The sequence below is a fragment of the Euprymna scolopes genome, chromosome 37 (genome assembly GCF_053919585.1).
Source record: "Euprymna scolopes isolate OS-2025 chromosome 37, ASM5391958v1, whole genome shotgun sequence".
Lineage (NCBI taxonomy): Eukaryota > Metazoa > Mollusca > Cephalopoda > Sepiida > Sepiolidae > Euprymna > Euprymna scolopes.
In genome coordinates this window covers 71,380,522-71,400,701 of record NC_136518.1, presented here as the reverse complement: position 1 = coordinate 71,400,701, position 20,180 = coordinate 71,380,522, and the positions used below count along the sequence as shown (strand labels likewise).

At 34.7% G+C, this 20,180-nt stretch overlaps 1 protein-coding gene and 1 pseudogene across 6 annotated transcripts in view; both read left to right on the top strand.

Annotated features, from left to right (window-relative positions):
• The window catches only part of LOC145261221 (uncharacterized), a 127,704-nt gene that overhangs the window by 82,711 nt on the left and 24,813 nt on the right, over window positions 1–20,180 (top strand). The window contains exon 2 of one of the 6 annotated variants that reach the window (XM_080119575.1): window positions 17,159–17,371. The exons of the other annotated variants lie outside the window; for them this stretch is intronic. Coding sequence (XP_079975701.1) covers window positions 17,317–17,371 — 55 coding nt within the window. The 5' untranslated portion in view covers window positions 17,159–17,316. The remainder of the gene's footprint in view (window positions 1–17,158; window positions 17,372–20,180) is intronic. 6 annotated transcript variants of the gene reach the window in all.
• LOC145261445 (5S ribosomal RNA) lies at window positions 9,634–9,750 on the top strand (annotated as a pseudogene).

Sequence of the window (20,180 nt, the reverse complement as noted above, 5' to 3'; positions counted from 1 at the left end):
AAAACATCGATTAAAACAAAAGTGTTAATGGTGATGCAGAAAGAATAGGCGACTCGAAGTTCGCAGTAAACAGCGTCAGATAAAAAAAAAAAATTACCCCCCCTAATTTTTTTAATCAACAAATATTTTTTATAAAGTAATATATTTTTTTTTATAATACTAAAAACAAATTCAAAACAGTGAAAGAATATTTTATTTATTATTTTATCTTTCTCACAGAAGAGACTTTGCGAGCCCATTTCTGCTTTATCGTTATTTTCATGGCCAGTGTTCGTCTGAGCTCCAATCTATGGTCCCCGCCTCGCCAAACTTTCACGAGAAACGCTCATCTAGCTGAAAACGCTATCAATAATCCCCCTCCACTCTTTATCTATCCCTAAACCTAATCGTAGATTCCATGAACAAAGTTTCTTTCTTAGAACTGCACACCTGTGGAACTCTCTTCCGTTTGCCTGCTTTCCGGCTGACTATAATATGGTCGTCTTCAAGTCCAATGTAAACAAGTTCTCCAGGAGCTGTTTCCCTTAAGTAATCCAATGTACCAAATTTCCACTACTAACAGTTATTACGATATTATCCTATTGACCACTGTATGCATATTAACCCTTGTCCCCGAGTGGCCTCTGGGCCTTGATAAGTGGTGATTTAAATTAAAAAAAAAAAAAATTTTTTAAATTATAATGCAAATTATTTTATCTGATATTTTGCTTTGGACTTTGAGTCGCCTATTCTTCTGCATCATCACGTTAATTAGTATTATGTCATGCGTTCGTTACGTCACAAAATACAAATATTGTCTCATCGGAAGTAACAGACTAGACTATAATAAATGGGTGCAACTACACTAAAATACTATAACTCTGAAATCAAAAAAATATATTAAAAAAAAACAAAAGTGTCATCTACTGACTTTTTGCGTCAATTTCACCTAAAAGCAATGATATCTACTTAATTGACATGTCAAAAGTACTTAAATATTACTGCACTATTTAAAAAAAAAACGTGAGTTTTCGATGTTTATCGTAAAAAAAACGCGGTCATATTTCTTTGTGAATGAGCAAAACAAGGGAAGTAACCCAGTTATGCTCAAAACAAGCCAAAATGCACCATTTAAAAAAATGTCGATAGTTACATGCTATTTACCTCCCTTTAGAGCTTTCCCGTGTTTTTTTTTTTTTTTTTTTTTTAGCCAAACATTTTATTTTCGCTAATTTTCGTCAAAAAATGTTTTCTTTACTAATTCTTTTCTATCTTATTGTTTTTTTTTTTTTATAATTTTTGAATATATTCATTACTGTGACATGACAATTAAGTAGAGATCATTGGTTTGCCTTGAAATTCAGTATTAAAAAATTCAGATTTAGTTATTATAGGGTAATTGTATAATACGACACAATCACGGGTGACACACCGATTCTCACCAGATCACTGAAGTTAAGCAACATTGAGCCTAGTTAGTACTAGATGGGTAACCATTTGGGAAAACTAGGCACTGTATGTACTGCGGGGTAAAATACCAGGTTGAGAAAGTGTGCAGTTTATCCTTCTCGTCTAGTGATGGCGTCATGATAAAAAAATACCCTTGATATCCCTGGCGAAGCATCAAGTATTCAGCTACCGACAAGATTCGAATTACACTACAGATTCGTGCTGTGAGTTCAATCTCGGCTACAGCTGTGCTGGATGGATGTATGGATGGTTTGGGAAGGAGGTTACCAGTTATGGGATTTCATTCACCAGTTTTATGGAGGAGGTCATCAGTTTTGGATGCTTTACTTTCGGTTGTTTAGTAATGAGAGAAGTACATTTAGGATTAGACGGATTCAGAGAAATATTTTCAGTGAAAAGTTTTTCAGGGTTTATCATCGAATGTGAGAAAAACGAGAGATATTGTCATGTAGTAAACAAAACAAAATGAGTTAAGAAAACATATATTCACAAAAGAGAAAATCTATAATATAAATCTCACCTGTCTGTTTAAATGTATGTGTGTATGTCTGCCTAAATCTTTTGACAGAGGCCACGGATTTTCACAAGATCAGTATCATTATGGAGCTCTACCCTTCAAACAACAAATATCGAAAAATTGGCTAAAAGCATTAATTCCTTCACCCTCAACTGGGCACTTTTCAACAGGGAGGGGTTACTTTTTTCGATGATATTTTCAAAAGTCATCCCCCTCTTTTCGATTGACTAGCCTTAATTTAAACCTTTGCCACTTTTGGTTTGGCGATGGATGCAACAGCAAAGACGTCACGATTTCTTTTCACATTTTTTCTTCCTTTGTGTTACGGGTTCAAGCCTGCCTGCCTACTACCACTTTTTCTTTCTTTTTTTTTTTTTTTTTTTGCTTAACACATACCTCCAAACACCCAGGCAATGCCGGGCGCCCAGGCTAGTTTTATATATGTTTAAAATGGTAGATTTACAGCAATAGGAAAACAAATGTTCATGAATATTTTTAGAGTTTTTGTAAAAAAAGGAGGGGGGGTCATTAGCTGATATATTAGAAGTCTGGACCGATTAATTAAGAGCTGTGAGTTTCAGGGGGTCAGGAAAATCATAGTTAAAACTTCTCTGCTCAATTAAATAAATTATAATTCATTGAAAAATGTTTATAAGAGTTAATGTTCTCTGTTTATCACATTAGAAAATTGCTCAGTGATAATCGTTTGGATATATTTCAATGGATGAGTTGTTTTAAATGGGCAGACGACATTAAGGGATTCAAGCCTTTAAAACAATCATTGTCTGTGTGTGTGTGTGTGTGTGTGTGGGGGGGGGGCGCTTTGTAAGTGTGAGTATGCAAGTGACAGTATGAGTACGTGAGTTGAGGTGATTGAAGAGACATGGGGCTCTATGAATTTTTGGGCCCCACTGTTTATTGAAAGAAAAATCTGGTCCTTTTAAAGGACTTAGTCATCTCCTACAAAGACTGGCCTTGTCGGTGGGGCATTAGAATACACCGACTACCCCCCTGCAGAGGGTAAATGTCCCTCAATGGGGGTCCTGGATATGACCTTAAACTATATCCAGTGGTGAGGCCCCAGCTTGTGGGCTTTGGGGAGTGTGGAGCCACCCTTTAATTACCATTGCTCCCAGGTCCACTCTGACCCGGAATGATAGTACCTGTTAGGGTCCCAACTATGGGTTAAATAGAAACTGACGTGAAAACAACAAATATATTCTATTAAAAAAAATTTTCTTAAATCTTTGGATTTGGCATTAAATAACCCGAAAAGGGTTGATATGCTGTAAAACAAAAACAACCAACCAACCAACCTACAAAGACCAATTTGAATAAGTTCAGAAAGTTCTCTGATTGGTCAAAATATAATTACTTGTTTATTCAGGCCTGTGTGAATTCAGTGCACAGAAACTAGTTTACACTCTTTGATTTTGGACACAGAAGGATAAACTTCAGTGCTACAGTTGCACTGAAATTTAAACCGTGAATAACTAAAGCATAAAGTATAAATAAAAGTTGAAGATATTTAAAATTAAAAACGTAAATTTTTTTTGCTGAAAATAACTTGTATTAGATTTTCGGAATTATTTTTAGATGAGGATTGATAATTTGTATTTCTTATATTATTTGGACTACTGTTCTCATCTTGAGTGTTATTCTCACAATGTTCTGGAGGAATCCATGGGACAATGGATAAAACTGGCGAAGCATCAAGTATTCAGCTACCGACAAGATTCGAATTACACTACAGATTCGTGCTGTGAGTTCAATCTCGGCTACAGCTGTGCTGGATGGATGTATGGATGGTTTGGGAAGGAGGTTACCAGTTATGGGATTTCATTCACCAGTTTTATGGAGGAGGTCATCAGTTTTGGATGCTTTACTTTCGGTTGTTTAGTAATGAGAGAAGTACATTTAGGATTAGACGGATTCAGAGAAATATTTTCAGTGAAAAGTTTTTCAGGGTTTATCATCGAATGTGAGAAAAACGAGAGATATTGTCATGTAGTAAACAAAACAAAATGAGTTAAGAAAACATATATTCACAAAAGAGAAAATCTATAATATAAATCTCACCTGTCTGTTTAAATGTATGTGTGTATGTCTGCCTAAATCCTTTGTACAGAGGCCACGGATTTTCACAAGATCAGTATCATTATGGAGCTCTACCCTTCAAACAACAAATATCGAAAAATTGGCTAAAAGCATTAATTCCTTCACCCTCAACTGGGCACTTTTCAACAGGGAGGGGTTCATTTTTTCGATGATATTTTCAAAAGTCATCCCCCTCTTTTCGATTGACTAGCCTTAATTTAAACCTTTGCCACTTTTGGTTTGGCGATGGATGCAACAGCAAAGACGTCACGATTTCTTTTCACATTTTTTCTTCCTTTGTGTTACGGGTTCAAGCCTGCCTGCCCTGCCTACTACCACTTTTTCTTTCTTTTTTTTTTTTTTTTTTTTTTTTTTGCTTAACACATACCTCCAAACACCCAGGCAATGCCGGGCGCCCAGGCTAGTTTTATATATGTTTAAAATGGTAGATTTACAGCAATAGGAAAACAAATGTTCATGAATATTTTTAGAGTTTTTGTAAAAAAAGGAGGGGGGGGTCATTAGCTGATATATTAGAAGTCTGGACCGATTAATTAAGAGCTGTGAGTTTCAGGGGGTCAGGAAAATCATAGTTAAAACTTCTCTGCTCAATTAAATAAATTATAATTCATTGAAAAATGTTTATAAGAGTTAATGTTCTCTGTTTATCACATTAGAAAATTGCTCAGTGATAATCGTTTGGATATATTTCAATTGATGAGTTGTTTTAAATGGGCAGACGACATTAAGGGATTCAAGCCTTTAAAACAATCATTGTGTGTGTGTGTGTGTGTGTGTGTGGCGCTTTGTAAGTGTGAGTACGCAAGTGACAGTATGAGTACGTGAGTTGAGGTGATTGAAGAGACGTGGCGCTCTATGAATTTTTGGGCCCCACTGTTTATTGAAAGAAAAATCTGGTCCTTTTAAAGGACTTAGTTATCTCCTACAAAGACTGGCCTTGTCGGTGGGGCATTAGAATACACCGACTACCCCCCTGCAGAGGGTAAAAGTCCCTCAATGGGGGTCCTGGATATGACCTTAAACTATATCCAGTGGTGAGGCCCCAGCTTGTGGGCTTTGGGGAGTGTGGAGCCACCCTTTAATTGCCATTGCTCCCAGGTCCACTCTGACCCGGAATGGTAGTACCTGTTAGGGTCCCAACTATGGGTTAAATAGAAACTGACGTGAAAACAACAAATATATTCTATTAAAAAAAATTTTCTTAAATCTTTGGATTTGGCATTAAATAACCCGAAAAGGGTTGATATGCTGTAAAACAAAAACAACCAACCAACCAACCTACAAAGACCAATTTGAATAAGTTCAGAAAGTTCTCTGATTGGTCAAAATATAATTACTTGTTTATTCAGGCCTGTGTGAATTCAGTGCACAGAAACTAGTTTACACTCTTTGATTTTGGACACAGAAGGATAAACTTCAGTGCTACAGTTGCACTGAAATTTAAACCGTGAATAACTAAAGCATAAAGTATAAATAAAAGTTGAAGATATTTAAAATTAAAAACGTAAATTTTTTTTGCTGAAAATAACTTGTATTAGATTTTCGGAATTATTTTTAGATGAGGATTGATAATTTGTATTTCTTATATTATTTGGACTACTGTTCTCATCTTGAGTGTTATTCTCACAATGTTCTGGAGGAATCCATGGGACAATGGATAAAACTGCTGAGTAATAATCATTTCTAAGTAACAGACTCTTTGAGGTTGAAGGTTCAATCTTAAGTGGGGGGGGGCGATACTAGAATACAATTTTGAATTACTTAAGACTTCTATCTGATCATGGCTGATGGAACAAAAGCAAGCTAATTAAAAATAAATAAAAAGCTCCGTTAGAAATCTCATACAAAGCTCCTGAATTCAACGAGACATGCCTAAAGAAAGCCAAAGGTTACATCAGCTGAAACTTTGTAAAAATAGTAGTGATGGGACGATTCCAATATATTTCCTGATTCCGATACAATTACTGATTCCGATTTTTATAAATTTTTTATATATTTACCTTTGGAGTTGTTATTTTTTCTGGGTTACTGTAAAGACGCGTTATTTTCGTAAACATAAAGATACCCTTGTGGGAGGGGTAATCTATAGATTTTAGTTTTACTGATAGTTCAAAATAAATAAATATTGATTTATTTTTTATTTGTTTATTTTCTTTTTACAAATGAATCACCACATCAAGGCCCAGAGGCCACTCGAGGATAAGGGTTAAAGAGCGTACAGTGGTCAAAAGGACAATATCATAGTAATCGTTAATAGTGTAAATTTGGTAAGTTGGATTACTTGAGGGGAATGGCTCATTAAGAACTTGTTTATGTTGGACTTGAAGATGACTATATTGTAATCAGCTGGAAAGCAGGTCATTGGAAGAGAGTTTACACCAACGGTGGAAGATTTTGCTTTAAACAAAATCAAATAAGAAAATAATAAAAAGAATCGTTTTTGGCATCAGAAAATAGGCTTAAAATTTTCTTATTCCAATGTTATTCCCCCCCGTCCCGCCCCAAAATTCCAATTTTTCTGGTTCCCAGTCCCGATTAATCGTCCAAACACGAAAGTAGTGGTCCAAGTAATGCGTATTATACAAAATAATCATATTCAGCATTAAATAGTTAAAAAAGGGGTTGATGTGCCGTAAGGTAAAACTAAACAAATAATTGATTTATTAAATCTTTTTGGTACCTGTTTATGTACTTTACGATCCACCAATTCGGAATATTAATTAGGGACTTTGAGAGACCGGAGTTCAATCCTTGATAGTCATACTAAAGACTAAAAATAAATTGGACTCTCTTACTAAACACTCAGCATTATGCGGCAAGGATCAAGGGTAAATGAAGGAATCCTAGGAAAATAATGGCGCCAACCCCTACATCTGTTTTAGTAGGTAATCGAAAAGAAAGCATTCAGGTAGTCCACAACCGTTGTCGACCATTTTACTTTTTTTCTTTTTTTTTATGCCCCATATAGCTGTATCCATCCCCCTTTTTTGTTTCTTTTTTTTTTTTTTAACTTTAATTTGCCCCAAACAAGGCCTCCTGCCACTTGGACATAAGGGACTACTATTAAACACCATGTTTACAGGGGACTATTTAAGATGATGAGTGAGATGGTGGTTTACATTACATTTAAACTTCATGTCAGTACAATTAGGGAAGCAGGGGAATTTCCAAGTCTAGCAACTGAGGCAAGAAGCTAGCAAAGTAGATTTTATGGCATCTAGAATCTCTAAAATGAAGGGGTGGGATTTTGTTGTTAAATGGATTTGTATGCATGTCAATGGTGTACAAGTGCGATCGTTCATCAGCGCACATTCCATGAACGTATTTATAAAACAAGCAAAGGGAGAAAACGTGGGCATGGGACAGAGATTGGTTGGTTGGTTGTTTTTGTTTTACGGCATATCAACCCTTTTCGGGTTATTTAATGCCGAATCCAAAGATTTCGAAGAAAATTTTTTTAATAGAATATATTTGTTGTTTTCACGTCGGTTTCTATTTAACCCATAGCTGGGACCCTAACAGGTACTACCACTCAGGGTCAGAGTGGACCTGGAAGCAATGGCAATTAAAGGATGGCTCCACACTCCCCAAAGTCCGCAAGCTGGGGCCTCACCACTGGATATAGTTTAAAGTCATATCCAGGACCGACAGAGGTTGGAGATTGATTAATAGTGTGGAACCTGTTTTAAAGGTCAATTGCATTGTTTTATTTTTAGTTTTGCCCGTACATTAATCTGGTTCTAGGCTATTGGTTTGAGCTTTTTTTTTTTTTTTTTTTTTTTTTTTTAAATGCTTAGTAGCAGTTTGTTCTATTGTAGCTTGCCGTTTGGCAGTACAATATTAGTGTGACTCTCTTAACATTTTTATTAAGCCAGTTTGAAATCCCCACAGGAAATATTTGACATGACCTGTTATCAGCACTTTAATATAGAAAGCTCCTTATTTGGTGAACTATTTGGAACCTTTCTTTCTCCTTCTCTTTCTCTCTCTCTCTCTCTCTCTCTCTCTCTCTCTCTCTCTCTCTCTCTCTCTCTCAAGCCTAAGTTTACAATGTCAATTATCAACAATGATTGCTGAATTTTTGGGTCATCTTCTGATAAGCCGATCGGTTTCCATTGGGTTAATTGTGAAACCATCCAATGCCCGATAATTTCAAGGTCAACCTACGACACACTTTGTTTATCTTCTATGTGTAAAATGAGTCAGATTAGAAACTCTTCTCATCAGAAAAAAAAGGAAGAAATGAGAAAAATGTATCAAGACAACAAACATTTATGAGAAGTTTCAAGGCATAATGAGTTTAATATTAAATTAGTAGAATACTCGTCCCACTACCGGTAAAATTAATCCCCCCCTCCCAGAACAGAAAGAAACTGGCATTTATGGCTTTGATTAGACGGCTAGTATTTTTTATTAAAGAGCCCAGCCGAAACAGGTCTACAAATAATTATCCATTATATAAACTTTACCTGTTTGTTTGTGTGTTTGCATGCCTGCCTAAAAATTTTGACAGAGGCAACCGATTTTCATGAGATCGGTATCGTTTTGAAGCTTGACCCTTCGGATGACAAATATAAAAAAACTGACCAAAAACATTAATTCCTTCACCCTCGACTGGGCATTTTTCTACAGGGAAGGGTCGCTTTTTTTCGCCGATATTTTCAAGTCATCCCCTCTTTTCGATTGAATAGCCTTACTTTAAACCTTTGCCACTTCCAGTTTGGCGATGAACGCAACAACAAAGACGTCACGTTTTATTTTTTTCATGTTGTTTTCCTCCTTTGTGGTACGAGTTTGAGCCTGCGTGCCTGCCTGCTTATTACCACTGTTTTTTTGTTTTTTTGCTCAACACACACCTCCAAACACCCGGGCAACACTTGGCACCCAGGTTAGTTTAATAATTATTTATTATCTACATATTTTTGATCCTTGTGGAATCGTTAGTTTCAAATGAAGTTAACAGTTAACATAGGATAATTAGTGGTTGTGTTTGTGAAATCAAAGATAAGTCTAGGACACACACGTGTGTGTGTGTGTGTGTGTGTGTGTGTGTGTGTGTGTGTGTGTGTGTGTGTCTGTCAAAGTAGGTTTGATTAAATACAACAGAGTTTTCTTTATTTTTCTGTTGATTTTCTCGATTCAGTTGGTAATTTGTGTATTAGGTTGCCAAGTGATTTGTTTTGTTTTCTTTTGTTAGCCGTTTTCCTCACCTTTTTATATGTTGTTAATTTTATTTTGGTTTTTATTTATTGTTTAAATTTTATTTAGTTATTTTGATTAAAGTCGTCTTATTTAAACGTGAAAAAATGCTTAGTGGATGGAGAAAATTAACAGAAAAATAAAGAACAAAGAACAACGAAACACGTGTCAGTGGATAATTATATTTTAAAAACAATATGTATGCTGCTCCCCACGTTGGGCTACCAAGTTGGTTAAAGGGAAAATTATTCCCAACTCGCATTTAGGTAAAAATGCACTTTCGTAAATGATTGAATTCATTCAAAACATATCGCATCGCCAAAACAAACAACATATATATATATATATATATATATGGCATAATCGCATTGACACACCGGTTCTCGTCAGATCACCAAAGTTAAGCAATATTGAGCCTGGTTAGTACTAGATGGGTAACCATTTGGGAATTCTAGGCGCTGTATATGCTCTCCGTTTATCTCGGTATCTATTTGCAGTCGTCCTGTACAAACACTTCACTTGCCACTGGGGTTTAAACAAAGTTGACTCAGGAGGGGTGTGATTGGAGATTGCGCGCCTCCTGCCACAAAAAATTCATGCGCAGCCACCCCTACGTGGGTAGCCATAGTCTGTCAAAGACTGGAGGAGCCCTTTTTTATATTATATATACTTACTAGTAGGGAGACTTGACGTTTCCTGGGATTGAATGATAATCAATGAATGTTTCACACTCCCATATTTTTATTGTCATTGAAATCGGTAAAATCGCCCATTTTTCAATCAAATCGATTGATTGCCTTCTCTAGTTGGTGATCCATCGCAGTGCATTTCAGAAGTTTTATCAATGCACAAGCAGAAGGGCCCCACATATATAATCAACAGTAGGTTCTTTGATGAGACAAGAGTGTGTTTAAACTGAATGTTTCTGTTTAGAACACAATTGAAGCATGATACTTGACCTTCGCATTTTAAACTTTAATTCAAGCCATTATATAAAAATAATTTTCTAAAATCAATGGTAGGTTCTCTACAGTGCAATGTAGACTACAATGTATCATGGACCAAGTCATTGCAGGAATGCATGTGAAGCTTCCTTGCAGTGCACGACGATGGGTCCTCAGCTAGAGCAGGCGATCAATCAATTTGATTGAAAAATTGATTGATTGCACCGATTTCAATGACAGTAAACATATTGGAAGTGTGGAGCATTCATTAATTTTCATTTAATCCTGGGTAATGTCGGGTCTTCCTGCTAGACTTTTATAAAACTTCCTCTTCCTTTTCAAATGTATAGGCTATTTCTGCTACACCCCCGCATAAACTTTTGTTAACATCACTTATTTAAAAAAAAAAAAAATTGTGTTCATTGAAATAATCATTTTTGGCATTGGAAAATAGCCACAAATTTTACCGATTCTGGTATCCTAAAAAGTTAAGATGATTGCGATTACCAATTCCGATTAATCATCCCAACACTAATGCATACCTAACTTTATATATATATATATATATATATATTAGAGAGAGAGAAGAGATAAATTCAGGCAACAAATATCAGTTGAACATCTATTTAAATCAGTTGGATCATTAATCATCTATTATGAGACTTCAAGTCGATTGTTGCCTTTGACTACACAAGTCATTTTTATTACCATATTTGGAAGCAATCAAAAATGAAATTAAAAGATGAACTAAAAAAAAAAATAATTGCTATTGTAAAATTGACCGCCGTGAATTGTTTTATTGTCCATGTATGCATAGATACTGCATATTTTTTTATTTCGTTTCTCATTTTTTGAGATGAGGATTGATAATTCGTATTGTTTGGATTCTTCGAACTACTGTTCTCATCTTGAGTGTTATTTTCATGACATGTCATCATCATCATCATCAGGACGGGCTCCTTACCTGAACCAATGTGACTCTTCCTCTCCAGAGTTTCCTGTCTTCCATCAGCTGCCTCAGATCTTCAAGTTCACAGTTGACGTCGTGTGCTATTTGTTGGATGTATGTGGATCTAGGTTGCCCTTTGCTTGCGCGTCCGTTTTGTAGGGTCCATCGTAATACATCACTCACCAATAAAGAACCAGTCAACGGCAGGGCACAAAAGGCGCTGAGCGGAAGAATCATTCAGAGATCAACAATCAGGGTCAGCCAGTCTAATTGAGAGACTACTGTGATTCGTCTGTAGACATAGTTCACACAGGTGATATTATTTGAGCTATTGAAAGATTGAATATGGAATGTCGATCTATTTAATCACCGACCTTCTTCAGGTGTATCTTGTTAAACTCAAGAATCTTTCTGTCAAGCTTGGGAATCTACGCAGAATTTTGAATGGAACCCTTTGTTTCTAGGGCTGGTGGTGGGGGCGACGGTTAGTATGCTCTTGTTCCGTTAGTTACAAGTAAAATACTTGGTAAAATTCAGTTGTAAAGTTACACTTTCTGGAGGTTGTAGGTTCAATCCTCAGTGCGGGTGACATTCAAAAAATACAATTGCAGAATTACTTATGCCTTCTAGCCAATCGTTGTGAAAATAACACTCAAGATGAGAACAGTAGTCCGAAGATGCTAAATAATGAGTTTTCAAATGATATGAGATATATGCAGTTTCTGAATTTTTGAGATGAAGATTGATTTGTATTTTTTAAAAAATTATTCGGACTGCTGTTCGCATTTTGAATGTTATTTCCACAGTACTTTTTGTCTTGTCACACTCAGGAATCTACAAAAAATTTTGGAGATTACATCGGCTGAAACGTTATGAAAATATTTAAAATGAAAGCAATTGTCCAAATAAGCCCCAAAAATCTGAATTGATATATTCTATTTATACATTTTTAATATCACACCTATATAAAAAAAAAAAAAATAACATCGATTTTATATAGCTTTCATTGTTTAAAGTTTTCTTCCTTTTTCTTTCTGTTTCTTTCTTTTTAGTTTTGTCTTTGTCTTCAGCCTCTGGGTCTCCCTTCCTTCTCTCGTGACTGGAGTTTTGACATATGTCCATTTCATTTGTAAGCCTCTCTTACACTCCCTTTTATTGATCTTCCTGCTGTTGACTCTTACAGGATGAATAATTTTTTTCTACATTATAGATATTATTCATCCAGGGCAATGCTGATCAAGAATGTACTAATTTTGTGGGGGCTTGTTTCGCAGTTTTTGACTTTTAGCTCAACATACAATTGTAAACAACTGCCCTTTATATACTAGACTAGCAGGGCTACCTTGTATTGCATAGGCAAAAATTACCTATTTTTATTAAAACTTCTCTCTTTATCCAGCTCCATATTTTTCTCTCTCCAGCCTCCTTTTTCTCTCTCTGCCTAGCCTATTCCTCTCTAGCTGAACACACACACACACACACATCTACACAAACACGCGTACAACTATCCTTTATATAATAGGTCCTTAGAGTAATAAGCTATCATTTTCTTTTTGAACTACTACATAGTAACAGTGAAAAACTGACATCCCTGGCGCAGTGAAACTCAGAGAATGAATATTTTTAATCTAAATTTCAGATATTATTCGTCCAGGGCAACATTGAGCAAGAATATATCAAATCTGTGGGTCTTTGTTTTGTAGGTTTAACTTTTGGATGGATATACAAACACATACAGAACTTCCCTTTATAAACTAGACTAGCAGGGCTACATAGCTTTACCTGGGGCCATAAAAAACAAAACAGTCCCTCCCACCATAACAGTTTTTTTTTATGTGAGGAGTGAAAAATAGATTTTAGGTCTTTGGAGCACTACTAAAAATGCCAAATAAAATTAAGGATGCCTCCAGAGTGCTATTAAACTAGGCTTCTCCCTCCCACACTCTTTATATAGAAACATTGCAATAGTGAAGAAACAATGAATTAAATGCAGAGTTGTCGACTAATTTCTTGACAAGATTAAAAATGATATTTAATTCTTGATCACATTAAATGAGATTGAATTGTTGATCACATTAAATGATATGTATAGCTATTTGACCCACAAAGACTGAATCTTTTTTTCTAAATTTTAGATATTTTTCTGGTGTTATGCTAACTAAAACAAACAAACTCTCTAGGGGTTGTATATTTTGAACTTTTAGCTGGACATATTAGCATACAAACACAGACAACTGTCCTTTGTATAATAGATTAAATTTATTTAAAATTTTAGCAATTGAATTCTTTATAAATCAAATATTCTATGCTATCAGCGTTCTTTTATAGTTTTGGTGAATGGAAAGTTCCAGAAACACTCCAAATAGAATACCACAACTTAGAACATTCCAGAATCTCTAAAACAAAGAACATGTTCATATTCTATATTTAGAACATGTTCATATTCTATATTTAGAACATGTTTATATTCTATATTTAGAACATGTTTATATTCTATATTTAGAACATGTTTATATTCTATATTTAGAACATGTTTATATTCTATATTTAGAACATGTTTATATTCTATATTTAGAACATGTTTATATTCTATATTTAGAACATGTTTATATTCTATATTTAGAACATGTTTATATTTTATATTTAGAACATGTTTATATTCTATATTTAGAACATGTTTATATTTTATATTTAGAACATGTTTATATTTTATATTTAGAACATGTTTATATCTTATATTTAGAACATGTTTATATCTTATATTTAGAACATGTTTATATCTTATATTTAGAACATGTTTATATCTTATATTTAGAACATGTTTATATTTAGAACATGTTTATATTTAGAACATGTTTATATTTTATATTTAGAACATGTTTATATTCTCATTTTACTGTAACATTTTCAATAGTAATATTTATACATTTTTATATTATTATAAGAAATTGTAATAAAATACTTAATATTTACCGTATATACTTGTGTATAAGTCGAATTTCTGGGAGACGATTTTCAGGTTGTTTTTTTTGGGGGGAGTCGACTTATACATAGGTAATGTATTAATTTGTGCACTCGATGTATAATTGGTAATTCTAGTAATTAATCACACACCTTCTAAACCCACACTGCAGTGTGTTTGCTAGCATGTAAGCACATGCGTGGTTTTTCAATGAGAGGCCGGCCCTGTCGGTGGGGTATTAAAATACGCCGACTGCCCCCCCCTCCCCCGCAGAGGGTAAAAGTCTCTCAATGGGGGTCCTGGATATGACCTTAAACTATATCCGATGGTGAGGCCCCAGCTTGTGGGCTCTGGGGAGTGTGGAGCCACCCTTTAATTGCCATTGCTCCCAGGTCCACTCTGACCCTGAGTGGTAGTACCTGTTAGGGTCCCAACTATGGGTTAAATAGAAACCGATGTGAAAACAACAAATATATATAAATCTTTGGATTCGGCATTAAATGACCCGAAAAGGGTTGATATGCCGTAAAACAAAAACAACTAACCAACCAATGAGAGGCTTAATAATTGGAATAGCTCTCGCAATGTTCACTCTTTAGACGTGGCTATAGGCCTAAGTTTGATATGATGTATTCGGTGATGAAATGACAGTTTTTTTTTTTTGTTTTTTATTTTTTTACATGGAGTTCACCACTTATCAAGGCCCAATGGCCACTCAGGGATAAGGGTTATTTTTTTTAGTATGTTAGGAAATGTAGTGTTTATGATATGTCGTTCTTCCCTAAGTTGAACAAATTTTAACAATTTAATGGCAACTATTTAATGAAACCATTTAATGGCACTTAATGAATGCATTCACATTATCATTGTATTTTATGACTCGTGCAATGTATTATGTCTAAAAACAAAACAGCAACATTTGCATTCATTGCTTGTAAGTATCCAGCGAGTTGATTCTATATATGAAAATTGAATAGATTACACTTGCGTAAATGCACGTATTATCTCTCACGGATGCCGAGAAACAATTTATAATATGACTTTAAGGAAATTATCTGTGCAAGAAAGAGCCATGAGCCAGACAGTTTAACTTGTCTAGAATTTACAGTTGACTTGTACACAGGTAATACCTAAAATGACACAATTTTTCGTCTTAAAATGCACATTGACCTATACACAAGAATGCTTACTGGACCACTATCCTAAAGTGTCTAAAGTCTCTCTGTACAGGGGTTTGCCAGAATAACCTGGCATGAGGATACTTTTTCCTAGAAGTAAACCCTGACCAAATATTCAAAATCACATTTTGTATTCACAGTCCAAATAAGATCTCCTCACTATGGCTAACTTACATTAGCTTTTATGAGGCATGGTTCATCTTCTTCAAGTGACAGCACAAAGCTGGATACTCCACCAGACTAGATAAATTCTTGTCCTGGAATCCAGTAAGACCAAGAGACCAAAACGAAAGATATACTACAATGTATAAAAATGGTTAATTGGGGAGAGGAAAATTATGTTCTCAATTTCTTTACTAACTCAATGTTTGAGAGATAAAGAACTTACATGGAACATTCGAATATCTATGTATCTCATATAGAGTTCAAGTGTTAGCCCCAGGTTGTGGGCCCCTTGATTTCTGAGAACTTCGACTGAAGTAAAATAAAACAAAATAGTATATACGGTAATACTTTTATGAGGAAAATGTCCTATGACAAAATATAGTTAGTGTCCTCATGGGGAAGCCGACTCAATCTGACCAAGATAATAGCCGCTACAAGTACAAGAAAATGAAATTGTCTGAGCGTATTATTATTGTAGGGAAATTTGTGGCTTGCAATTAAAACGTCCACACGTCATGTGGAATCAAGCTGGTGGCGCTCACAGCTTTTATAACTGAGCAGTCTCGCAAAGTAACGGGAAATCTTGCAGCTTGTGTGCAAAATCTCATCACTTGACTGACTAAAAGGAGGCCATGAAGAGAACGCAGATGAACGGCAACAAGAATCCTTAGATATTGTTGTACGTGAATCTTTGGAGACTGTTGTTGCATGTTACTGAGTTAGTTTGTTGTCTTGCCTTTTATTTTATTTTTTTGTTTCTCTTTTCTTTTTTTTTTTCTTTTTTTTTTGTGTTACAATTATTATATAGTTTTTCTTCATTGCAGTCTTGCAAAATATTTCTATATTTTTTGCCAGACGAAATTCGAACTAAGCTCATTATACATACAGTAGAATCCCGAGATACGGTGGTCCCGGGATACGTTTTTTTTTTTTTGGGGGGGGGGGGGGTTACAATCTGGAATACAATGTTTTTCCGGCCCCCTGGCTACGGTATTTGCCCCGTCTTACGGCGTTATTTATAATGTTATTTGATGCGTATTACTTTGCTGCCTTTCTTTATTTTATTTTGTTTTGTCCCCCCCCCTTTTTTTGTGCGTGTGTTACAATTATTATATAAGGTTTCTTCATTGCAGATTTGCGAAATATTTCTATATTTTTTGCCAGACAAATTCGAACTAAGCTCATTATAGATACGGGTAATCCCCCGGGATACGTTTTCCCCAGGTTACGATGTGAAATACAATGGGTTTCTGGCTACTGGATTTACCCTGCCTTACGGTGTTATTTATAATATTATTTGATTATATAGATGTGTATTACATACTGTATTGTATTTTGTTACTAATTTTTAATATGTACTGTATAAAATTTTTCTTAGGCCTCGTCATACGGCGATTTCGCCTTATGATCCCAACCACGGAACGGATAAATGCCGTATCCCGGGGTTCTACTGTGGTCTTTTTTTTTTTTTTTTTTCTTTTTTTTTTTAACTTGAAGCATTTATTTGTTTTCGTTTCTGTTTATTGAATTGTTCTTGTTGAAAGCCCTATCTTGCTCGGTACATATATATTTTATCTTTTTTTATCTCTCAATTCCAAAAGATAATATATATATATATATCTATATATATCTTTCTCTCTCTTTCTCCTGTTACCTTTGTACTATGAACTGGAAAAGGGTCAGAGGTCAGGTGCCCTGTGACAGTTTCACTTCATCTGTTAATCTTGGAGGTTTAAGACTTACTAACGGGTTTACCAAACTGTCGATTGCCACGAAAAAATTCTTACCGGACGTGCGTTACCTATTCTGAGATAAAGAACCTACTAGCCGTCTACATGTCTGTCACTTCCACAGAAACGGGAGATTCCGTGGATCCCGGAGATAATCAAGGTGCTCCTATCTTTTAATCTTTTTTATTCATTTATTTTGTTTTTCTTTCGGTAGTTATTGTGTTTTTGTTGTTTTTTTTTCTTTATTTTTGCATATTTGTATGATAATGGTTTCAATTAATGTTTATAAGATAATCTTTTATGTCCATGGCAGGAAAAATATGCGTAATTGCTTATTTTTATTTGTTTTTGTTTTTTAAAGCAAAATTATGTGAAATGTATGTTTACAATTATTTTTATTTGTTTGTTGAATCTCTTCAGGATCACTTTTAAAATTTTTTTTTTTTTTTTCAATTTAATACATTAAATTGTTTTTTTTTGTTTTTTTTCCTTGGATCTCTTTAGGATAACTTTTTGAATTGTTCTTTTTCAATTTAATCTTTAAAAAAAGATTTCTTTTAGTCTTTTGGGGATTATTTTTGCAATTTTTTATTTTATTTAATCCATTATTTTTTTTATTGGGCTCTTTGGCATCAGTTTTTAAATGATTTTTTTTCAGTTTAATCCTTAAAAAATTAATTTTGGCTTTTTTTGATATCATTTAAAAAAAACTTTTTTCAATTCAATCCATATTTTTTTATTGGGTCTTTTTGGGATCACTTTTACATTATTTTTTTCAATTTAATCCTTTAGAAAATAATTATTTCATCTTTTTGGGGATTACTTTTTCAATTTTTTTTTTCATGTTTTTCAATTTAATTATTAAAAAAAGTTTTTCTCAAAATATTCCCAAAGAGCCACAAAATATTTTTTTAATTATTTACTTAGATATATCGACTTTTTTTTTTTCTTTAAATTATTTAGTTAGATTTTTCGGTTTAAGAATATTCCCAAAGAACCATGAAAAATTTAAAAAAATATTTTTAATTGTATTTAAAAAAACCCAACCTTTTTACTCATATTTTCAATTATTTTAAACAAAAGAATTGTTTGTGGATCCTCTTAATTATATTTGCTTTTCGATCATGAAAGAAAAATGTTTTGGAAGCCTCTTTCGATTTCCTTTTTAACTATATTATCAACAGAACACTTGAAAATAAGCAAAAAAGTCGTAAAACTATTAATACAATACAGATGTATCACAAATGAAAAAAATAAATCTATAAAGGGGAAAATGTCCAATGTCAATAACATTGAGGATAAAATACTGTTGCCATATCTGGGCAGGAGCTGCTAAAAACAGCCTATCCTGCCTTGACAGAGTACAAAATAGACTTCGTGGCTTAGTGGGGGATGCCCTTTTCTCTACCCTGCAACCTCTCTCCCACAGAAGAGACGTTGCGAGCCTGTCCTTGTTTTATCGTTATTTCCATGGCAGATGCTCGTCTGAACTCCAGTCTCTGGTCCCCCCTCGCCAATCTTTCACGAAAAACACCCGTCTAGCTGAATCCACTGTGAAAAATTTCCCCCACTCTTTATCTGTGCCTAAATCAAAACGCGTATTCCATGAACAAAGCTTCTTTCCTAGAACTGCACGTCTGTGGAACTCTGTTCCGTCTGCCTGCTTCCCTCCGGACTACAACTTGGATGTCTTCAAGTCCAATGTTAACAAATTCCTAATGAACCGCCCCCTTAAGTAAACACTTCAGCAAATCTCCTCACTAAATTAATGTACTTGCAATAACCCTTATCCCTGAGTGGCTTCCGGGCCTTGATAAGTGGTGATCACTGTGTAAAAAAAAAAAAAAAAAAAAAAAAAATTTCAGGGTGTAACAAGAAAAAATAGTAAACTAATTGAAATGTCCTTTTTCAAAACCAATATGTAAATAAAAGGATGGGCTTGACAGTGGCTGAGTGGTTAACAACAAAGACTGGACATCTAAGTGTGCCAGGTTCAACTCATGAAGTTTCATCAAATATCTTTCTGACTTAGTGTGCTGAGTTCAGTTCGTTTCACTGAAAAGTATTCATCAAACGCACAGTTGACCTTGTGTCTGACCTTCTGAAAAAAGTTAAATAAAATCGGGAACTTACTGGAAGTTGCTGACTGCAAGTTCACTGTGTTTCCATGGATACTAGAAATGGATAAGCTCAGTGTGTTTCCACAGATAGTGGCAATGGATGATCTTAATGAATTTCCATAGATAATGGCAATTTAGAAGCTCTATGTATTTCCACGGATAGTGGCAATAGATAAGCTCAGTGTGTTTCCATGGATAGTTGCAATAGATAAGCTCAATGCGTTTCCACGGATAATGGCAATTTGGAAGCTCTATGCATTTCCATGGATAAGGTCAATCAGTTTCCACGGATAGTGGCAATGGAAAAGCTTGATACGTTTTCATAAATTGTCGCAATGAATATATTTCATGCATTTTTATGGATAAGCTCATTATGTTTCCATAGATAGTTGCAATGAATAAGCTCATTATGTTTCCATAGATAGTTGCAATGAATAAGCTCATTATGTTTCCACGGATAGTGGCAATGAATAAGCTCATTATGTTTCCACGGATAGTAGCAATGAATAAGCTCATTATGTTTCCACGGATAGTGGCAATGAATAAGCTCATTATGTTTCCACGGATAGTGGCAATGAATAAGCTCATTATGTTTCCACGGATAGTGGCAATGAATAAGCTCATTATGTTTCCACGGATAGTGGCAATGAATAAGCTCATTATGTTTCCACGGATAGTGGCAATGAATAAGCTCATTATGTTTCCACGGATAGTGGCAATGAATAAGCTCATTATGTTTCCACGGATAGTGGCAATGAATAAGCTCATTATGTTTCCACAGATAGTGGCAATGAATAAGCTCATTATGTTTCCACGGATAGTGGCAATGAATAAGCTCATTATGTTTCC